This window comes from Haematobia irritans, chromosome 4, assembly GCF_050003625.1.
Source record: "Haematobia irritans isolate KBUSLIRL chromosome 4, ASM5000362v1, whole genome shotgun sequence".
Classification (NCBI taxonomy): Eukaryota; Metazoa; Arthropoda; class Insecta; order Diptera; family Muscidae; genus Haematobia; species Haematobia irritans.
In genome coordinates this window covers 142970739-142988356 of record NC_134400.1, presented here as the reverse complement: position 1 = coordinate 142988356, position 17618 = coordinate 142970739, and the positions used below count along the sequence as shown (strand labels likewise).

The 17618-nt window shown below is 34.9% G+C and overlaps 1 protein-coding gene across 2 annotated transcripts in view; it reads right to left on the bottom strand.

Annotated features, from left to right (window-relative positions):
* The window catches only part of LOC142232642 (purine nucleoside phosphorylase), a 52751-nt gene extending 46507 nt beyond the window's left edge, over nt 1-6244 (bottom strand). Inside the window, exon 1 of one of the 2 annotated variants that reach the window (XM_075303279.1) lies at nt 5726-6244. In XM_075303279.1, the coding sequence (XP_075159394.1) occupies nt 5726-5847 (122 nt within the window). In that variant the 5' untranslated portion in view covers nt 5848-6244. The remainder of the gene's footprint in view (nt 1-5725) is intronic. The other variant, XM_075303280.1, reaches the window with a different exon arrangement.
* Between the last annotated feature and the right edge of the window lie 11374 nt (nt 6245-17618).

Genomic DNA, 17618 nt, shown 5'->3' with positions numbered 1-17618 from the left:
CGGTTCAGATTTAGATATAGCTCGAAAATGTAGATCTAAAAAGTGGTGCAGGGTATAATATAATCGGCCCCGCCCGATGTTTTCATTAAATTTACGGGACGAATCTTTGAAATTTGTGTCCCTTCTTTAAGATCGTATGTCTTTGAAGAAAGGCAAATTTCCCTTAACTCTTTCACTACCGATGTCCACTTAGAAGGACATTCGAAAAAGACACCAAATTCTATTTTCCCACTTAGTTTCGATTTATTTCTCGATGTTATTTTAAAGTAGAGCTTTCATCTAAATAAGCTATAAATATTTTCCATATTGGTGAGCACTAAAATATATTTGTATAAACTTTTTTAACAATAAATGAAAAATACGAAAATTTGAGACAATTTTTCTTTTGTATGTTTCTAGTAAATGGACATTTATACAAAAACTATAGCTGATACTTTTACGGTTTCCTTTTTGTATTTTTTTCTCACACTGTGAAAGATATTATAGGCCAAATAGGGCTTATTTTTGTAAGGCCATTTGGTCACAATTCAAGAATCAAGTTTTCAGAAAAAGCTCATATAGCTCTTGAAGTAATTGAGGTAGGTTCTCAAAATGACAATTTTGTTCTACATGCTATTAGTATAAGTAAAAACAGAAGAAAAATTAAAGTTTCTAATATTTGGTTTATTTCGGTAGTGAAAGGGTTAAAGTAAAAAAAAAACATTTTTGATTTAATAATTTAATCTTCAAATTAACGTAAATGTTGAATGTTTGGACTAACGATAGACAACATCATATATAGGATAATGTTAATTATGAAGATGTTCATATATCCTTCTCCTAGAAGTAGTTGTTATAATTTGGTTTTTATACAGGAATTTATCTGTACGTGAAAGGTTTTATTAATATCCCAATAAAAAAAAATTTGAAGTTATTCTCAAGGCACAACTGTAAAAGAACTTCCAAAAATGCCCTCCAAAAGATGTTATTTATTTTAACTGCACAGTAGCCAACGTGGTGCAATGGTTAGCATGCCCGCATTGCATACACAAGGTCGTGGGTTCGATTCCTGCTTCGACCGAACATCAAAAAGTTTTTCAGCGGTGGATTATCCCACCTCAGCAATGCTGGTGACATTTCTGAGTGTTTCAAAGCTTCTCTAAGTGGTTTCACTGCAATGTGGAACGTCGTTCGGACTCGGCTATAAAAAGGTGGTCCCTTGTCATTGAGCTTAACATGGAATCGGGCAGCACTCAGTGATAAGAGAGAAGTTCACCAATGTGGTATCACAATGGACTGAATAGTCTAAGTGAGCCTGACGCATCGGGCTGCCACCTAACCTAACCTAATTGCACAGAATTTTTCTATAACTCGCTTTTTTCATATTTTTAATGGGAAATTTATTTTTTTTTGTTTCAAATATGTTAAAAACAGATTAACAAGCCCGTTCCATGTTAAATTCATCGCTTCTGCGTCAATTTGGCACACGCAAAGAAAAAAACGTTTGGAAAACGTGTACCGAAAACGTTTTTCTTTTGTTAGAGTTTTTTGAATTGCTTCGAAAAGTATACACTTTTATCACCAAAAAAATTCGTTTGTTACAACATATTTATTTTTTCAATAAAAAAGGTATTTTTAAACCAACAACACAGTCCATTTCGTTTATATTAAACACTGTTCTTTTCTGTTCATAGTAAAAATTTACAGTTCATAGTAAAAATTTAATTAGTAGAATGTAATGTTGAACATTTTTTCGGAATCTTCCGACCATATCTGGAATATATGTAAAAAAAAAACTTTGGTCGAAGGAGGGATCGAACCCACGACCCTTGGCATGCAAGTCGGACGTAGCAACCACTGCTCCACGGTGCCCAAGTAAATGTATTTTTCTGTTAAATAAACTTTGTTTAATCGGCTCGTGGGCGCCGCAACCTATGCTATATAAATATAACTTATATTGATAAATTTCTATTGATGACAATAACGGCTACATAGCTCAGTGGATAGTGTGTTGGCTTACAAATTGCATGGTCCGCGGTTCGATTCTCCGTCCAGGCGAAAGGTAAAAAAAATTTCAAATTTATAAAATCGTATAATTTCTTCTACATTGTTTGTATTACAGAAAAAGGTGCTAAAAACTTCGTGGAAGTGAGAAAGATGTGAGGGAAATTGCAATTAGCCAGAAAAAAAAAATTTTGAGTTTCCAGGATGTAAAAACAATTTCATAAAGTTTTTACATCCTGGAAAAGAATAAACGTTTATCATGAAAAGTACATAATTTTCTTCCAAATACACTTCCTTTCAACGAAAAGCAAATGAGAAACGAACTTTGTTTGTCTAAAATTTGGTTGGGGAGGAAAGAATTATTTTTTTGCGTGCACCACTTCCGGATCCAAAAAGAAAATTTTCTCTACTTTTTTGGCGACACTTTTTTTGTTGGGATATATATAAAGAGCAAAAAAAAAAATGAATTACGATTTCTGCACTGAAAAAAACATTTACGTGATATTAAAGATTACACAACCTACATTTTAGGATTCGCAATTTACAAAATATTAAAGCCAAATTTCTTTAAAATAATAATTTTTTATTTATTTATTTATTGTTTATTTTAATCATACAGTAAATGTATGATAAACAAGTATATACGGCCGTAAGTTCGGCCAGGCTGAATCTTATGTACCCTCCACCATGGATTGCGTAGGAACTTCTACTAAAGGCTGTCATCCACAATCGAATTACTTGGGTTGCGATAACACTTGCCGATGGCAAGGTATCGTAAAACTTTTTAACACTGTCTTCTAAATTGTAAGTTAGTCCATAAGTGGTATATATTAAACAAAAAAAAGGCCGATTAAATACGTATATAATTTTGACAAAATTTTCTATAGAAATAAAAACTTGACAAAATTTTCTATAGAAATAAAATGTTGACAAAATTTTCTATGGAAGTAAAATGTTGACAACATTTTCTATAGCAATAAAATTTTGACAAAATTTTCTATAGAAATAAAATGTTGACAAAATTTTCCATAGAAATAAAATGTTGACAAAATGTTCTATAGAAATAAAATGTTGACAAAATTTTCTACAGAAATAAATTTTTTACAAAATTTTCTATAGAAATAAAATTTTGACAAAATTTTCTATGGAAATAAAATGTTGGCAAACATTGCTATAGAAATAAACTTTTTACAAAACTTTCTATAGAAATGAAATTTTGACAAAACTTTCTATAGTAATAAAATTTGACAATTTTTACATGGCTGTTAGAGGCCATATACTAACGAAATGTACCAAATTTCAACCGCATCGGATGACTTTTGCTCCTCCAAGAGGCTCCGGAGGTCAAATCTGGGGATCGGTTTATATGGGAGCTATATATAATTATGGACCGATATGGACCAATTTTTGCATGCTTGTTAGAGACCGTATACTAACATCAGGTACCTAATTTCAAACGGATCGGATGAATTTTGCCCCTCCAAGAGGCTCCGGAGGTCAAATCTGGGGATCGGTTTATATGGGAGCTATATATAATTATGGATCGATATGGACCAATTTTTGCATGGTTGTTAGAGACCATATACTAACACCACGTACTAAATTTCAATTGGATCGGATGAATTTTGCTCATCCAAGAGGCTCCAGAGTTCAAATCTGGGGATCGGTTTATATGGGAGCTATATATAATTATGGACCGATATGGACCAATTTTTGCATGCTTGTTAGAGACCGTATACTAACATCAGGTACCCAATTTCAAACGGATCGGATGAATTTTGCCCCTCCAAGAGGCTCCGGAGGTCAAATCTGGGGATCGGTTTATATGGGAGCTATATATAATTATGGACCGATATGGACCAGTTTTTGCATGGTTGTTAGAGACCATATACTAACACCACGTACCAAATTTCAATCGGGTAGGATGAAGTTTGCTCCTCCAAGAGGCTCCGGAGGTCAAATCTGGGGATCGGTTTATATGGGAGCTATATATATTTATGGACCGATATGGACCAATTTTTGCATGGTTGTTAGAGACCGTATACTAACATCAGGTACCAAATTTCAACCGGATCGGATGAATTTTGCCCCTCCAAGAGGCTCCGGAGGTCAAATCTGGGGATCGGTTTATATGGGGGCTATATATAATTATGGACCGATATGGTCCAATTTTTGCATGGTTGTTAGAGACCGCATATTTAGACCACGTATCAAATTTCAACCGGATCGGATGAATTTTGCTGCTCCGGAAGGCTCCGCAAGCCAAATTTGGGGATCGGTTTATATCGGGGCTATACGTAAACGTGGGCCGATATGGCCCATTTTCAATACCATCCGACCTACATCAATAACAACTACTTGTGCCAAGTTTCAAGTCGATAGCTAGTTTCGTTCGGAAGTTAGCGTGATTTCCACAGACGGACGGAGAGCCGGACAGACGGACATGCTTAGATCGACTCAGAATTTCACCACGACCCAAAATATATATACTTTATGGGGTCTTAGAGCAATATTTCGATGTGTTACAAACGGAATGACAAAGTTAATATACCCCCATCCTATGGTGGAGGGTATAAAAAGAAAAGGGAAAAGTAGCATTGGCTGCTAAGGCCATCAGCTATAAATAAATTTTTAATTAAAACAAAAGTTTATAATCTTTGCTCCAAAATGTTCTTTTATTAAATAAAGGACACAAATTTTGGAAATTTGCCTTTGTCTTTAAACTAAATCAAATCTTCCTTAAATTAATAAAAAATATTGAATCTTTAGTTTTAAGGCTAGGCTAAGTAAGAAAACATTTTTATCTTTTTTAATTTGGATTTTTAAACTATCAGTTGAGTTTATAAAAAATGTCACAAAAATATAATAATAATAATTTTAATTTTATTGGTCTTAAATTTAAAGATAGATATGTCTCTAGAAATGTCTTTATTTTAAAGAAGCCGCATATTTTGCTCGGAATCATTACCAAAATCAAAAGGGATTCTAGATTCTAGTAAATGTTTTTTAGTGTACAAAGTTTAGAATATAATCTCGAAAACAATGAAATGTTTTACTTAAATACTTTTATATATTCCTCTTTATTAAGGATAAATCAACCAAATGGAATTAAAAACCAATTTTGTACTATTGATGACATTATTTGATGTAAGAAAAAATCTAAGAAAAATTTCCGGGAAAGCACGAATGAAACAATGGTAAAATCCCGGATTATCGTTCTCGGGAAACCCCTAGTGCATACATATTTTAGAAAACAAAATTTTATTTTACTTTTATTGTATGGCTGCACAAATCGAATATCTATCTGAACAGCACAGGAGATTAACATTGCCATCCAGTACTAAACAAATAGCAGTATGGAGGCAAACCCCTGATGAATTATAAATTCTCACACTTGTAAGAAATATACATATTTCCATTGTAAAATAAATTTTCGTAAGCAACAATAACAATAACACAGGTATCCTCTGGATAAACAAATATCAATGGACATACAGATGTAAGAAAAATCGTATAATCCAAGGATTACGTACATAATCCTTCTTGCACAGTTATTTTTACAGGGGTAGATTTTTATACTTGTTGGCTCAAATACCATATTCCACTTACGATTCAGAACATTCTCAAAATCCCGAAAATACAAAATAGGCAAGGGGAGGGAGGATAGGAATGCATATCCATTTATTGTTTATACCACATGCTACCACTACTACATTAATATTGCAATTGACCAGGTACTTACGAGGGGTTTTCCATGGCCGTGTAGCCGGCATTGCGTGTAGAGTTTCCATTTGCTTCATTTCCATTCGCTGATTTGGTCTTGTTCATGAGACAAGTGCTGCCGTTTTTAGTAGATCCAGTCATGATGATATTTTCTCTTTCTATTCAAAATTTCTTCCACAGATTCGAATTATGTATACAGATCACAGATTACGATTTTAATTTGTTGCCAAATTTGCACAAATTAAGGTTTACTATCGATGATAAGGCGGGGGGAGGTGGTACAGATATTTAACAAATAACAACAAAATAGACACACGACCGACTAGTTATGCTAATGGACTAATGTTATTCGTTGGCACTTTTGGAAGAATTTATTTATGTATTAATTCAATATTTGCTTTTTGGCTGTGATTTCACTTTACGCCGATAGTCGTTGGTTGGAACTCAAAGCTAAAAATCGTAAACGAACACCGTTAACTTAAATTACGAACGTTATGCCTGCTGCTTGAGCGCTTGTGAACTGATCAGTTTGCCTGTACAGTGGGCTGTATTTATCAGAAAATCTTGCCTTTAGTATTGTGTATGTTGTTCTTGGGGTTTATACAGGAGGGCGTGTGTGTGTGTGCGCTAATGGTAGATTCCATCAACAATATCATCGTCATTAACCATCAGTATTGGCTAGGGCTACCGACCACCTCTCACTCTCTCTCTATTGTCGCAAGAGCACGCAAAGAAGACCGTTTTGTTGACGACTCGGCTCAGATGTGTTTTTTTTTGTTGTAATCTTTGACAGTTTCCAGTGTTGCCAAAATATTTATTTTTATTTTTTATCTCTTGACCTCAAATATCGCCCAATTTAAATTTATTCTCCCCAATGCAAAGCCATAAGCAGCGTTACCGATACACATTTTCTCAAACGTGGAGACCAAGTGCGACCAATATTTATTTTAAATAAAAATACGAAATAAATGAATTTGTTAAGTTTTTTGACGAATCGTGAAATCACATTTTTCAAATTAGTGCCGGTACTAAGTTTCACTAGCTGAAATCAAAATTGTAAATATAAAATAACAATAAAGATACGCTTTTGCAAAATCCTAAATATTTTCAAGGGAATGACAATAATTATCAATTCAAAAAGTTTTCTTTCCTTAAAATAACACTGTTTGGAAAAGTAACCGTGAAAAATATTGGATTTTACCTCTGAAACATGAATTTAATCCTGTCCTAGCATGAAAAAAAGATTGCATAAAAAGTATCAAGTATCGCATTTAATAACACTAAATTATCATCCAGTGAAAAGAAAAAAAAACAGTAAAATTACCAGAAACAAATTTCCACGTGTTAATATGAGATATTAACTATCGTGTATTATTTTATGACTATGATTTAAACTGCATCCTCAAAAAACAATCGCTTCTCTAACATATGTTTCAAACATATTTTGCAGTAAAGGGTGATACGGTCAAAATTTGGTCAATATAAACTTGACGTATTTCTTTCAATTTTGCATTTAAGAAACCTGAACACCCCTCATTTTGAAGGTGTGTGTGTGTAGAATGTTGCTCCTATTTTGATTTTGGAATTCACTCTTTAGTTGTGAAAATGCCGTCCAAGCAAGGAGAGCAGTGTATCAAAATTTTGCTCGGGCATCGCGAAAATCCGAGCTACTCGCACGCAAAGCTGGCAAAATCGCTAAAAGTTTTCAAATCAACCGTTACAAATCTAATTAAAGTGTTTGGGGAACGTTTGTCGACAGCCAGGAAGTCTGGATCGGGGGAAATCGAAAACCGGAAGCCGCTGAGATGACAAAGAGAGTTGCCGGTAGTTTCAAGCGAAACCCTAACCTCTCTCTCCGAGATGCCGCAAATAAGCTGGGTGTATCGTCTACAACCGTGCATCGAGCCAAAAAACGAGCCGGACTATCGACTTATAAGAAGGTACTGACTCCAAATCGCGATGATAAACAAAATACGACGGCCAAAGCGCGATCCCGGAGGCTGTACACGACGATGCTGACGAAGTTTGAATGCGTGGTAATGGACGACGAAACCTACGTAAAAGCCGACAACATGCAGCTTCCGGGAAAGGAGTTTTATACGGCAAAAGGAAGGGGAAAGGTAGCAGATATTTTCAAGCACATAAAACTGTCAAAGTTCGCAAAGAAATATCTGGTTTGGCAAGCCATCTGTACCTGTGGCTTGAAAAGCAGCATTTTCATAGCTTCCGGGACTGTCAACCAAGAAATTTACGTGAAAGAGTGTTTGAATAAACGTCTGCTGCCTTTCCTGAAGAAACACGGTTGTTCCGTACTGTTTTGGCCGGATTTGGCATCTTGCCATTACGATAAAAAGGCCATGGAGTGGTACGCCGCCAACAACGTGCAGGTGGTTCCCAAGGACAAGAACCCTCCCAACACGCCAGAGCTCCGCCCAATTGAGAAATACTGGGCTATTGTCAAGCGGAACCTAAAGAAGACCAAAAAAACTGCTAAGGACGAGCAGCAGTTCAAGGCAAATTGGCTTTCTGCGGCGAAGAAGGTGGACAAGGTGGCAGTACAAAATCTGATAGCAGATGTCAAGCGTGAGGCCCGGCAATTCGGATTTGGAAAAGCGAAAGCCTAACTGAATATTTTTCCTGAATTTTATACTAATTGAACTTGAAAAAGAAATTTAATTTGATTTTTTAAATAAACGATTTCACCGATTTACACGCGTTTTCCCTTGACCAAATTTTGACCGTATCACCCTCTAAGCACATATAGTCTTGGGTATTATTGAAACATTGTGATGTTTGTTTTATGTGAACATATTATATGTTTGGAAGTACTTTGAGCCAAAAAATATTATATGCATGGAAGCATTTTCTCCCAAAGAAGATTGTGTTCTTAATGAAATTATAAATAATTTTTGTCGCAACACGCTAAAAATATTTTTTTCCTCCCCAACGAAACTTTAGACAAACAAATAACAGGTTGGCTGATAAAACCCCGGTATAACAATGAAAAACACATTTTTTTGTCAAAATTCGTTTTTATTATTCAACATAGTTTCCTTCAAGAGCGATACAACGATTATAACGACTTTCCAATTTTTTGATACCTTTTTGGTAGTACTCCTTCGGTTTTGCCTCAAAATAGGCCTCAGTTTCGGCGATCACCTCTTCATTGCAGCCAATTTTTTTCCCTGCGAGCATCCTTTTGAGGTCTGAGAACAAGAAAAATCGCTGGCGGCCAGATCTGGTGAATACGGTGGGTGGGGAAGCAATTCGAAGCCCAATTCATGAATTTTTGCCATCGTTCTCAATGACTTGTGGCACGGTGCGTTGTCTTGGTGAAACAACACTTTTTTCTTCTTCATATGGGGCTGTTTTGCCGCGATTTCGACCTTCAAACGCTCCAATAACGCCATATAATAGTCACTGTTGATGACTTTTCCCTTCTCAAGATAATCGATAAAAATTATTCCATGCGCATCCCAAAAAACAGAGGCCGGACTTTTGAGTCTTTCCACGCTTCGGAGACGGTTCACCGGTCGCTGTCCACTCAGCCGACTGTCGATTGGACTCAGGAGTGTAGTGATGGCGCCATGTTTCATCCAATGTCACATATCGACGGAAAAACTCGGGTGTATTACGAGTTAACAGCTGCAAACACCGCTCAGAATCATCAACACGTTGTTGTTTTTGGTCAAATGAGAGCTCGCGCGGCACCCATTTTGCACAGAGCTTCCGCATATCCAAATATTGATGAATGATATGACCAACACGTTCCTTTGGTATCTTTAAGGCCTCTGCTATCTCGATCAACTTCATTTTACGATCATTCAAAATCATTTTGTGGATTTTTTTGATGTTTTCGTCGGTAACCACCTTTTTCGGGCGTCCACTGCGTTCATCGGCCTCCGTGCTCATTTCACCACGCTTGAATTTTGCATACCAATCAATTATTGTTGATTTCCCTGGGGCAGAGTCCGGAAACTCATTATCAAGCCAATTTTTTGCTCCCACCGTATTTTTCCCCTTCAGAAAACAGTATTTTATCAAAACACGAAATTCCTTTTTTTCCATTTTGTTCACAATAACAAAAGTTGCTTCACAAAAGACGCTCTATCTCACAAACTAATTGACTTACAGACGTCAAATTTTGACACGAATCATTTGAAGGTTGGTACTATATAAAAATAATATGCATTTATTACTAGCGACGCCATCTGTGTCAGACCGGGGGGACTTATCTGCCAACCTGTTATTTACAAGCAAAATTTTAATATTAAATATTCTAATTGTCAAATAAATTTTGAATATTCTTTTTAAAAGATGATGCGTGGCTGATGCATTGTACATCGGGTGGTAGAGTGTTCCAGAGACGTATTGTGTCAATAAAGAACTGCTAATCGGATACAAGACGTGTCCTTTTAAAGGGTATTATATTCCTATTTCTATCAGATCTGGTAAACCGAATTCAATCATAGAGATAACTTGGTTTTCGTTTGTAAATCAATTTATGTGGAAATACTAACGACTTGACATTAAGCAGGGTATTAAAACTAAAGCCAAGAGGGAGTCTGTAACATGCGAAACATGATCGGTCCTGCATAACCCATACACAACGAACTATATTATTGAATGCCACGTTAAGTCTATTTTTACTCACGGAGCCACAATTTGCGAAGAGTTCAGATCCGTAAAGTAAACCCGGTATCAAAAGACTTTTCGCCAGGAGAAGTCGAATATTGACTGGTGTGTATGAATGAGTAACCCATAAAGCACGTAACTTTGCATATGTCTGTCCAACGACTGTGTTTACCTGACTTGACCAACTCAAAGTGCTATTGAATACCACTCCTAAGTTCTTAGCACTAGTGACTACATCGATTTTCTGACCATTTATCAGAATATCAGCATTCGACATAGAGAACCTTCTATTCTTGTGTATAATCAAACACTTAGACTTTTGTGGATTTACTATCAGACTATTGGCCCTTACCAATCGAAACACACGATCAAGGTCGTGGTTAAGTGTCCCCAAACACTAACTAGCTCCCACTACCGGACTACTTAAAAAGATTTGTATGTCGTCTGCATACATAAGCATCTGACTATTTCTCGAGGGAGGTCATTGGCGTACATGCAAAATAATAGAGGTCCAATTATAGAACCCTGTGGAACTCCTTTCGTAACTGGTAAGGGCAATGAAAAAGTATCTCCGGTATTCCCTCAAATCTTTCTCACTTCCACGAGGGTTTTTCAGTTCCTAGCACCTTTTTCTTTAATACAAACAATGCAGAAGAAATTATTCGATTTTATAATTTTTTTTTAAATGTTTACCTTACTCCTGGTCGGAGAATCGAACCACGGACCATACAGTTTGTAAGCCAACACACTATTCACTGGGCTACGTAGCTGTTATTGTCATCAACAGACAATTAACACTATAGCCATCAACACACAAGCAAGGCATACAGTTAAATAATTATATTTATATTGCATAGTTTTGGGCGCCCACGTTCCGATTCAAACAAAACTTTATTTAAAAGAAACGTACATTTAGTTGGCCACCGTGCAAAGCCCGCCTTGCATACAAAGGGTCGTGGGTTCAATCCCTACTTTGACCGAACACCAAAAAGTTTTTCATATATTCCAAAAATGTTCGGAAGATTATGAAAGATATTCGACATTACATACTACACTAAGAAAAATAAACCCTTTTTTCACTAAAGCCAATTTAATTATTATATTTGGAGAATGTTTTACTTACTCTAATAATTTTTTACGTACGTTAGTTAAATGAACTAAAAATCTAGGAAAAAATATACAAAAATGAAGCACTTCGTACTTCTCCCAAAATAGTTATTTCTTTAAATTTAAAAATTTTACTATAAATGTGCCCATCTTGAACTTCGCATGGTACTCCATTTTTCATTCAAATTTCAAAATTTTCTTTAACAAGTGAAAAAAGTGTAATGTGTATATACCTCATACACATTACACTTCCAAAATCCACTTTAACTAGGTTTCAACTGTCATTTGCTTTATAAACAAGTACACGCTCACAAAAAAACGCTTCTGTAACATATACTCCCAAACATATTTTGCTTCAAGCATATATATTTTTGGGTATTGCCCAAACATTTATATGTTTGATCTCTTCCAATATATAATATGTTTGAAAGCATATTGGTCTAAACAATATATGTTTGGGTAGTCTAAGTTCCAAACATTTTGTATTTTTGCATCCAAATTCAATAATGTTGTCTTCCAAAAAACAATATGTTATTATGTGAACATATAATATGTTTGGAAGCATTTTGCACCCAAAAATATTATATGCTTAACAAAAATTCTCCCAAACAATATTGTGCTCAAAATTTTATTTATTTATTTATATATTTACAATCATAATGAATTATGAAAATAAACAGGTAATATAGGTGCTAACAACATAGGTTTTCGACCTGAATGCTCAAAATTTTGTTTCTGCCCAATTGTATATTCCCCCACGTCTTTCTCACTTCCACAAGATTTTTTAGTTCTTAGCACCTTTTTCTGTAATACAAACATTGTAGAAGAAATTATTCAATTGTATGATTTTTTTTATTTTAATTTTACGTTTTGCCGGACGGGGATTCGAACAGCGGACCACACAGTTTGTAAGGATCAAAGAAGTAGCTGATCAATTGCCCAAGGAAAAATAAAATGTTAATTTTGTAATAACAAGGAACAACCACCAACTTAATTCAATATCGCTCCCTGTTAAATAGCGCTCCAAGCTACTAAACACATATATGTTTATAGGCTATTTCTAAATTAATATATGTTTGCATCCAAGCATATTATATTTACAAACATTTTATGTCCCAAACATAATATGTTCTAACATATTAACATATATGTCCCAAACATGTTATGCTAGTTTATGAACATTATATGCTTGCACTCAAAAATATTGTGTTTAAAAATTTGTGTTCCAAACATATAATGTTTATAGCCAAACATATGAAAAACAGTATTTTTCATCCGTGTATATACAGTAGTATGTTCGGCCGGGCCGAATCTTAAATACCCACCACCATGAATCAAATATAATAGTTTCCTTTGAAAATTTCAGGGGGGTTTGATGACAGATATTTTCCCAAGCAGATCAGTTCAACCAGTACGCTTCCCACAGATAAATGTAAAGATTTTACCTATGAAGACTAGATCAGATTCTGAATTTATAAGAAACATTTTTTGTTTGAGAGTTAGAGGAATCAAACATCTCTTGTAAGTGCAAGGAAATGATGAAATAACGCTTCGATTTGAAATCTAAAATCTGTGAATTTTCATCCCAATTATTTAAATGAGTACGAGAAGTAAAATCTGGAAATTTTGCATTCAGTTTCAAGCAATTTTCATGATCAGTGCGCCTTCTATACCCTCAATCTGTATGGAGACCTTACCACATGGACCGATAAAACTAAATCATATACACTTTGTTATGGGTCTAAAATGCCAGTATATTTTCAATTTGTGGCAAATCGGATAAAAACTACAATTTCTAGAAACCCTAGGAGTTAAATCGGGAGTTCGGTGTAATGGGGGCTATACCAAAACATGGAAGGATACACACAGTATTCAGCACATTTAATTGTAGTTCTAGAATCTAGACCCCATATCGGAGGGCCGGTTTATAAGGGGACTTTATCAAAAACTGTACCGATACTCAATATATTCTGCAACCCTTTTATGGTCCTAGAATACCTCTAGTTTCAAATTTCAGGCAAATTGGGTAAAAACTACGGATTCTATAAGCCCAAGAAGTAAAATCGGGAGATCGGTCTATGTGGGGGGCTATATCAAAACATGGTCCGCTAATCACCATTTTCGGCACATCTCTTTATTTTCCTAGAATATCTCTAGATTTTCAATTTCATTCAAATTGGGTAAAAACTACGGATTCTAGAAGTCCAAGAAGTAAAATCGGGAAATCGATCTATATGGGGGCTATATCAAAACATGAACTGGTACTCACCATTTTCGGCACATCTCTTTATTTTCCTAGAATATCTCTAGATTTCCAATTTCAGGCAAATTGGGTAAAAACTACGGATTCTAGAAGTCCAAGAAGTAAAATCGGGAGATCGATCTATATGGGGGCTATATCAAAACATGAACCGGTACTCACCATTTTCGGCACACCTCTTTAAGGTCCTAAAATACCTCTAGATTTCCAATTTCAGGAAAATTGGATGAAAACTACAGTTTTTATAAGCCCAAGACCCCAAATCGGGAGATCGGTCTATATGGGGGCTATATCAAAACATGGACCGGTACTCACCATTTTCGGTACACTTTGATGATCCTAAAATACCTCTAGATTTCCAATTTCAGGCAAATTGGATGAAAACTACAGTTTAGAAGCCCAAGACCCAAAATCGGGATGTCGGCTAGGTTAGGTGGCAGCCCGATGTATCAGGCTCACTTAGACTATTCAGTCCATTGTGATACCACATTGGTGAACTTCTCTCTTATCACTGAGTGCTGCCCGATTCCATGTTAAGCTCAATGACAAGGGACCTCCTTTTTATAGCCGAGTCCGAACGGCGTTCCACCTTGCAGTGAAACCACTTAGAGAAGCTTTGAAACCCTCAGAAATGTCACCAGCATTACTAAGGTGGGATAATCCACCGCTGAAAAACTTTTTGGTGTTCGGTCGAAGCAGGAATCGAACCCACGACCTTGTGTATGCAAGGCGGGCATGCTAACCATTGCACCACGGTGGCTCCCGGAGGTCGGTTTATATGGGGACTATATCAAAACTTGGACCGATATAGCCCATCTTCGAACTTGCCCTGCCTGCAAAAAAAGGCGAATTTGTGCAAATTTCATGATGATAGCGCCAATATTGAAGGCTGTAGCGTGATTACAACAGACAGACGGACATGCTTATATCGTCTTAGAATTTCTCCCTGATCAAGAATATATATATACTTTATGTAGTCGGAAATCGATATTTCGATGTGTTACAAACGGAATGACAAACTTATTATACCCCCGTCACTATTCTATGGTGGTGGGTATAAAAAGGGATTTCAAATCCACTTTTAGTAGATTTCGAGCAGAATGTGAATTAAAGTCAGAAAATAATAGTGCTTGATATAAACGAAATCGACTGTGTTTTGGATCAAACATTATTTTTTATTGCAAAAATAAAAATTTTGTAACAAAAAAAATGTATTTGGTGATAAAAGTTTGACATTTTCGAAGAAAATAAAAGAACAAGGAGTGAGCTGTATATTTTTGTTTTTAAATATATTGTGTATAAAAAAATTCTGCCCGAAACACATTTTGTTTACATCGGAACATAAGGAAAACATATATTTTTTTAGTGTAATCCTAAAATTATCTTATGTTTATTGCAAAAAAAAAAAAAAAAAGAATTTTGTTTTAGTTAATTTTTAAAAATTTTTGAGAATATTTGCTCAGATCAATGAAATTTTCTTTATATCAAGTATGCCTCAAAAATGTTTGAACTAAACGAGGTTATAAATTTCAATGACCGTGCAATAAGTTCAATGTTAACAAAATCAGAAGAAAAATTCTGTACACTTCTCAAAAATAGTCAGAATAAACGACGGCGTGGTTAATATTGTAACGATTTGACGCCAATGTTTTTATGTTATTTTTGCATTAATGAGAAGGTAGAATTTCGTAAATGGTCATTAAAAATTGCATCATATTCTTAACAACCCACTATAGAAATCTCAAAAAATGGAATACTATTTAGTTCATTTTTCACGCGAGGTAATTTATTCTACCCATTAAACAGTTCACTTTTTTTCTGTGCACTAAGTAAAATAGTTTTTTATCTCTTATCTTCAAATAGGTGATCCACAATTAATTAAAAACAAAAACAAAATAAATACACTTGTCAGTTTTTTTGACGAATTGTGTAATCACACTTTTCAAATTAAGGCCGGTACTAAGTTTATGTTTCTTTAGTGAAAACCAAAATTGCAAGTACAAAATAACAATAAATATGGAGCTATAGTCGAACTCAAAAGTCAACTTGAAATTTCAAAAGTCCCCTATACAAAAAAAAAAAAAAAATCTTCCCCAGTATCGTAAAGAAGTACCCCTATACTGGCAACTCTCTAATTTACTAGAATTGTTCGTTAACTGCTCTCTCCGCTCATACCGAAACGAATCTAAGGGAAGATACCCGTTCTTTGATGACGATTTTATTTTGATTGAATTTAGTGTAAGAATGGTTAAATTATTGCCTGCAAATTGTTCAGACATTAAACGAGTAATGGTTCGTTGTCTTCTATTATAAAAAAGGTAAAGTGTTGCCAACCATGGTTTAAGTGAATGTAGAAAGAGGAATTTTGAGGAATGTACTCTTTTGTCAATTTTATAATGTTACAAGGGATAGCGTGACATTCTCAAGGTCGAAAATATACCACTAAAAGTACCAATTTTATCATACCCTCGATAGAGAATTTTTTGGAGAGAAAAAATTATTTTTATAGGTTACGTATAGACATGTCTAGAACCATTACATGGCCATAAACACCATATACATTGTATTCGTGACCATTTAATTTTGTAACATTTTTGCAACGAAAAGAATTTTATAAAAACATTGAGCAGGTACAAACGATTTTTATTTTCATTTGATACGTGGTAGTAGTATATGATATTTAACAACCATGCCAAAAGTGGTCCATATCAGTCCATAATCTAATATAGCCCCCATATAAACCGATTCCGAGATTTGGTTTTGGAGCCTCTTGGAGGAGCAAATTTCATCCGAGTCAGTTGAAATTTGGTACATTGGGCCATGCCTAACTAGGTTCTTATCTATAGTTATAACATATATAGCCCTCAGATAAATCGATCCCCAATCACACAAAAATTGGTCCATAGAAAGTTCATAATTGTATATAGCCCCCATATAAGCGACCCCCATATTTCAATTCTGGCTCTCTACGTACCGTGCAATAGTCCATATCGATTCGTAATTATTGGTAGACTTACCAATACATAACTGTTTTGTCTAATATATACCACGTATGGACTAACTCACAATTTCAATAACGGTTTAAGAAGTTTTAAGATACCACAACCGAAGTAATTCAATTGTGGATGACAGTCTTTCGTACACGCAAAGAAAAAAAAAAAACGTTTGGAAAACGTGTACCGAAAACGTTTTTCTTTTGTTAGAGTTTTTTGAATTGCTTCGAAAATTTTAAACTTTTATCATTCGTTTGTTACAAAATTTTTATTTTTTCAATAAAAAAAGTTATTTTTGAAACAACAAGACAGTCCATTTCATTTATATCAAACACTGTTCTTTTCTGACTTTAGGTCTTTAATAAGACACATTTTACAGTTCAAAATTTAATATAGTACAATGTAATGTTGAACATTTTTTCGGAATCTTCCGAACAATATCTGGAATATATGTAAAAAAAAACAAAAAAAAAAACTTTGGTCAAAGCAGGGATCGAACCCACGACCCTTGACATGCAAGTCGGACGTAGCAACCAATGCTCCACGGTGCCAAACTAAATGTTTGTTTCTGTTAAATAAACTTTGTTTATTCGGTTCGTGGGCGCCGCAAGCTATGCTATATAAATATAACTTATATGGATAATTATCTATTGATGACCATAACAGGTACATAGCTCAGTGGATAGTGTGTTGGCTTACAAAGTGCATGGTCCGCGGTTCGATTCTCCATCCAGGCGAAAGGTAAAAAAAATAAAAATGTATAAAATCGTATAATTTCTTCCACATTGTTTGTATTACAGAAAAACGTTTTAAGAACTAAAAAACCTCGTGGATGTGAGAAAGATGTGACAATTAGCAAGAAAACAAAGTTTTTTTTTTTGAGTTAGTCTTTATGAAATTGTTTTTACATCCTGGAA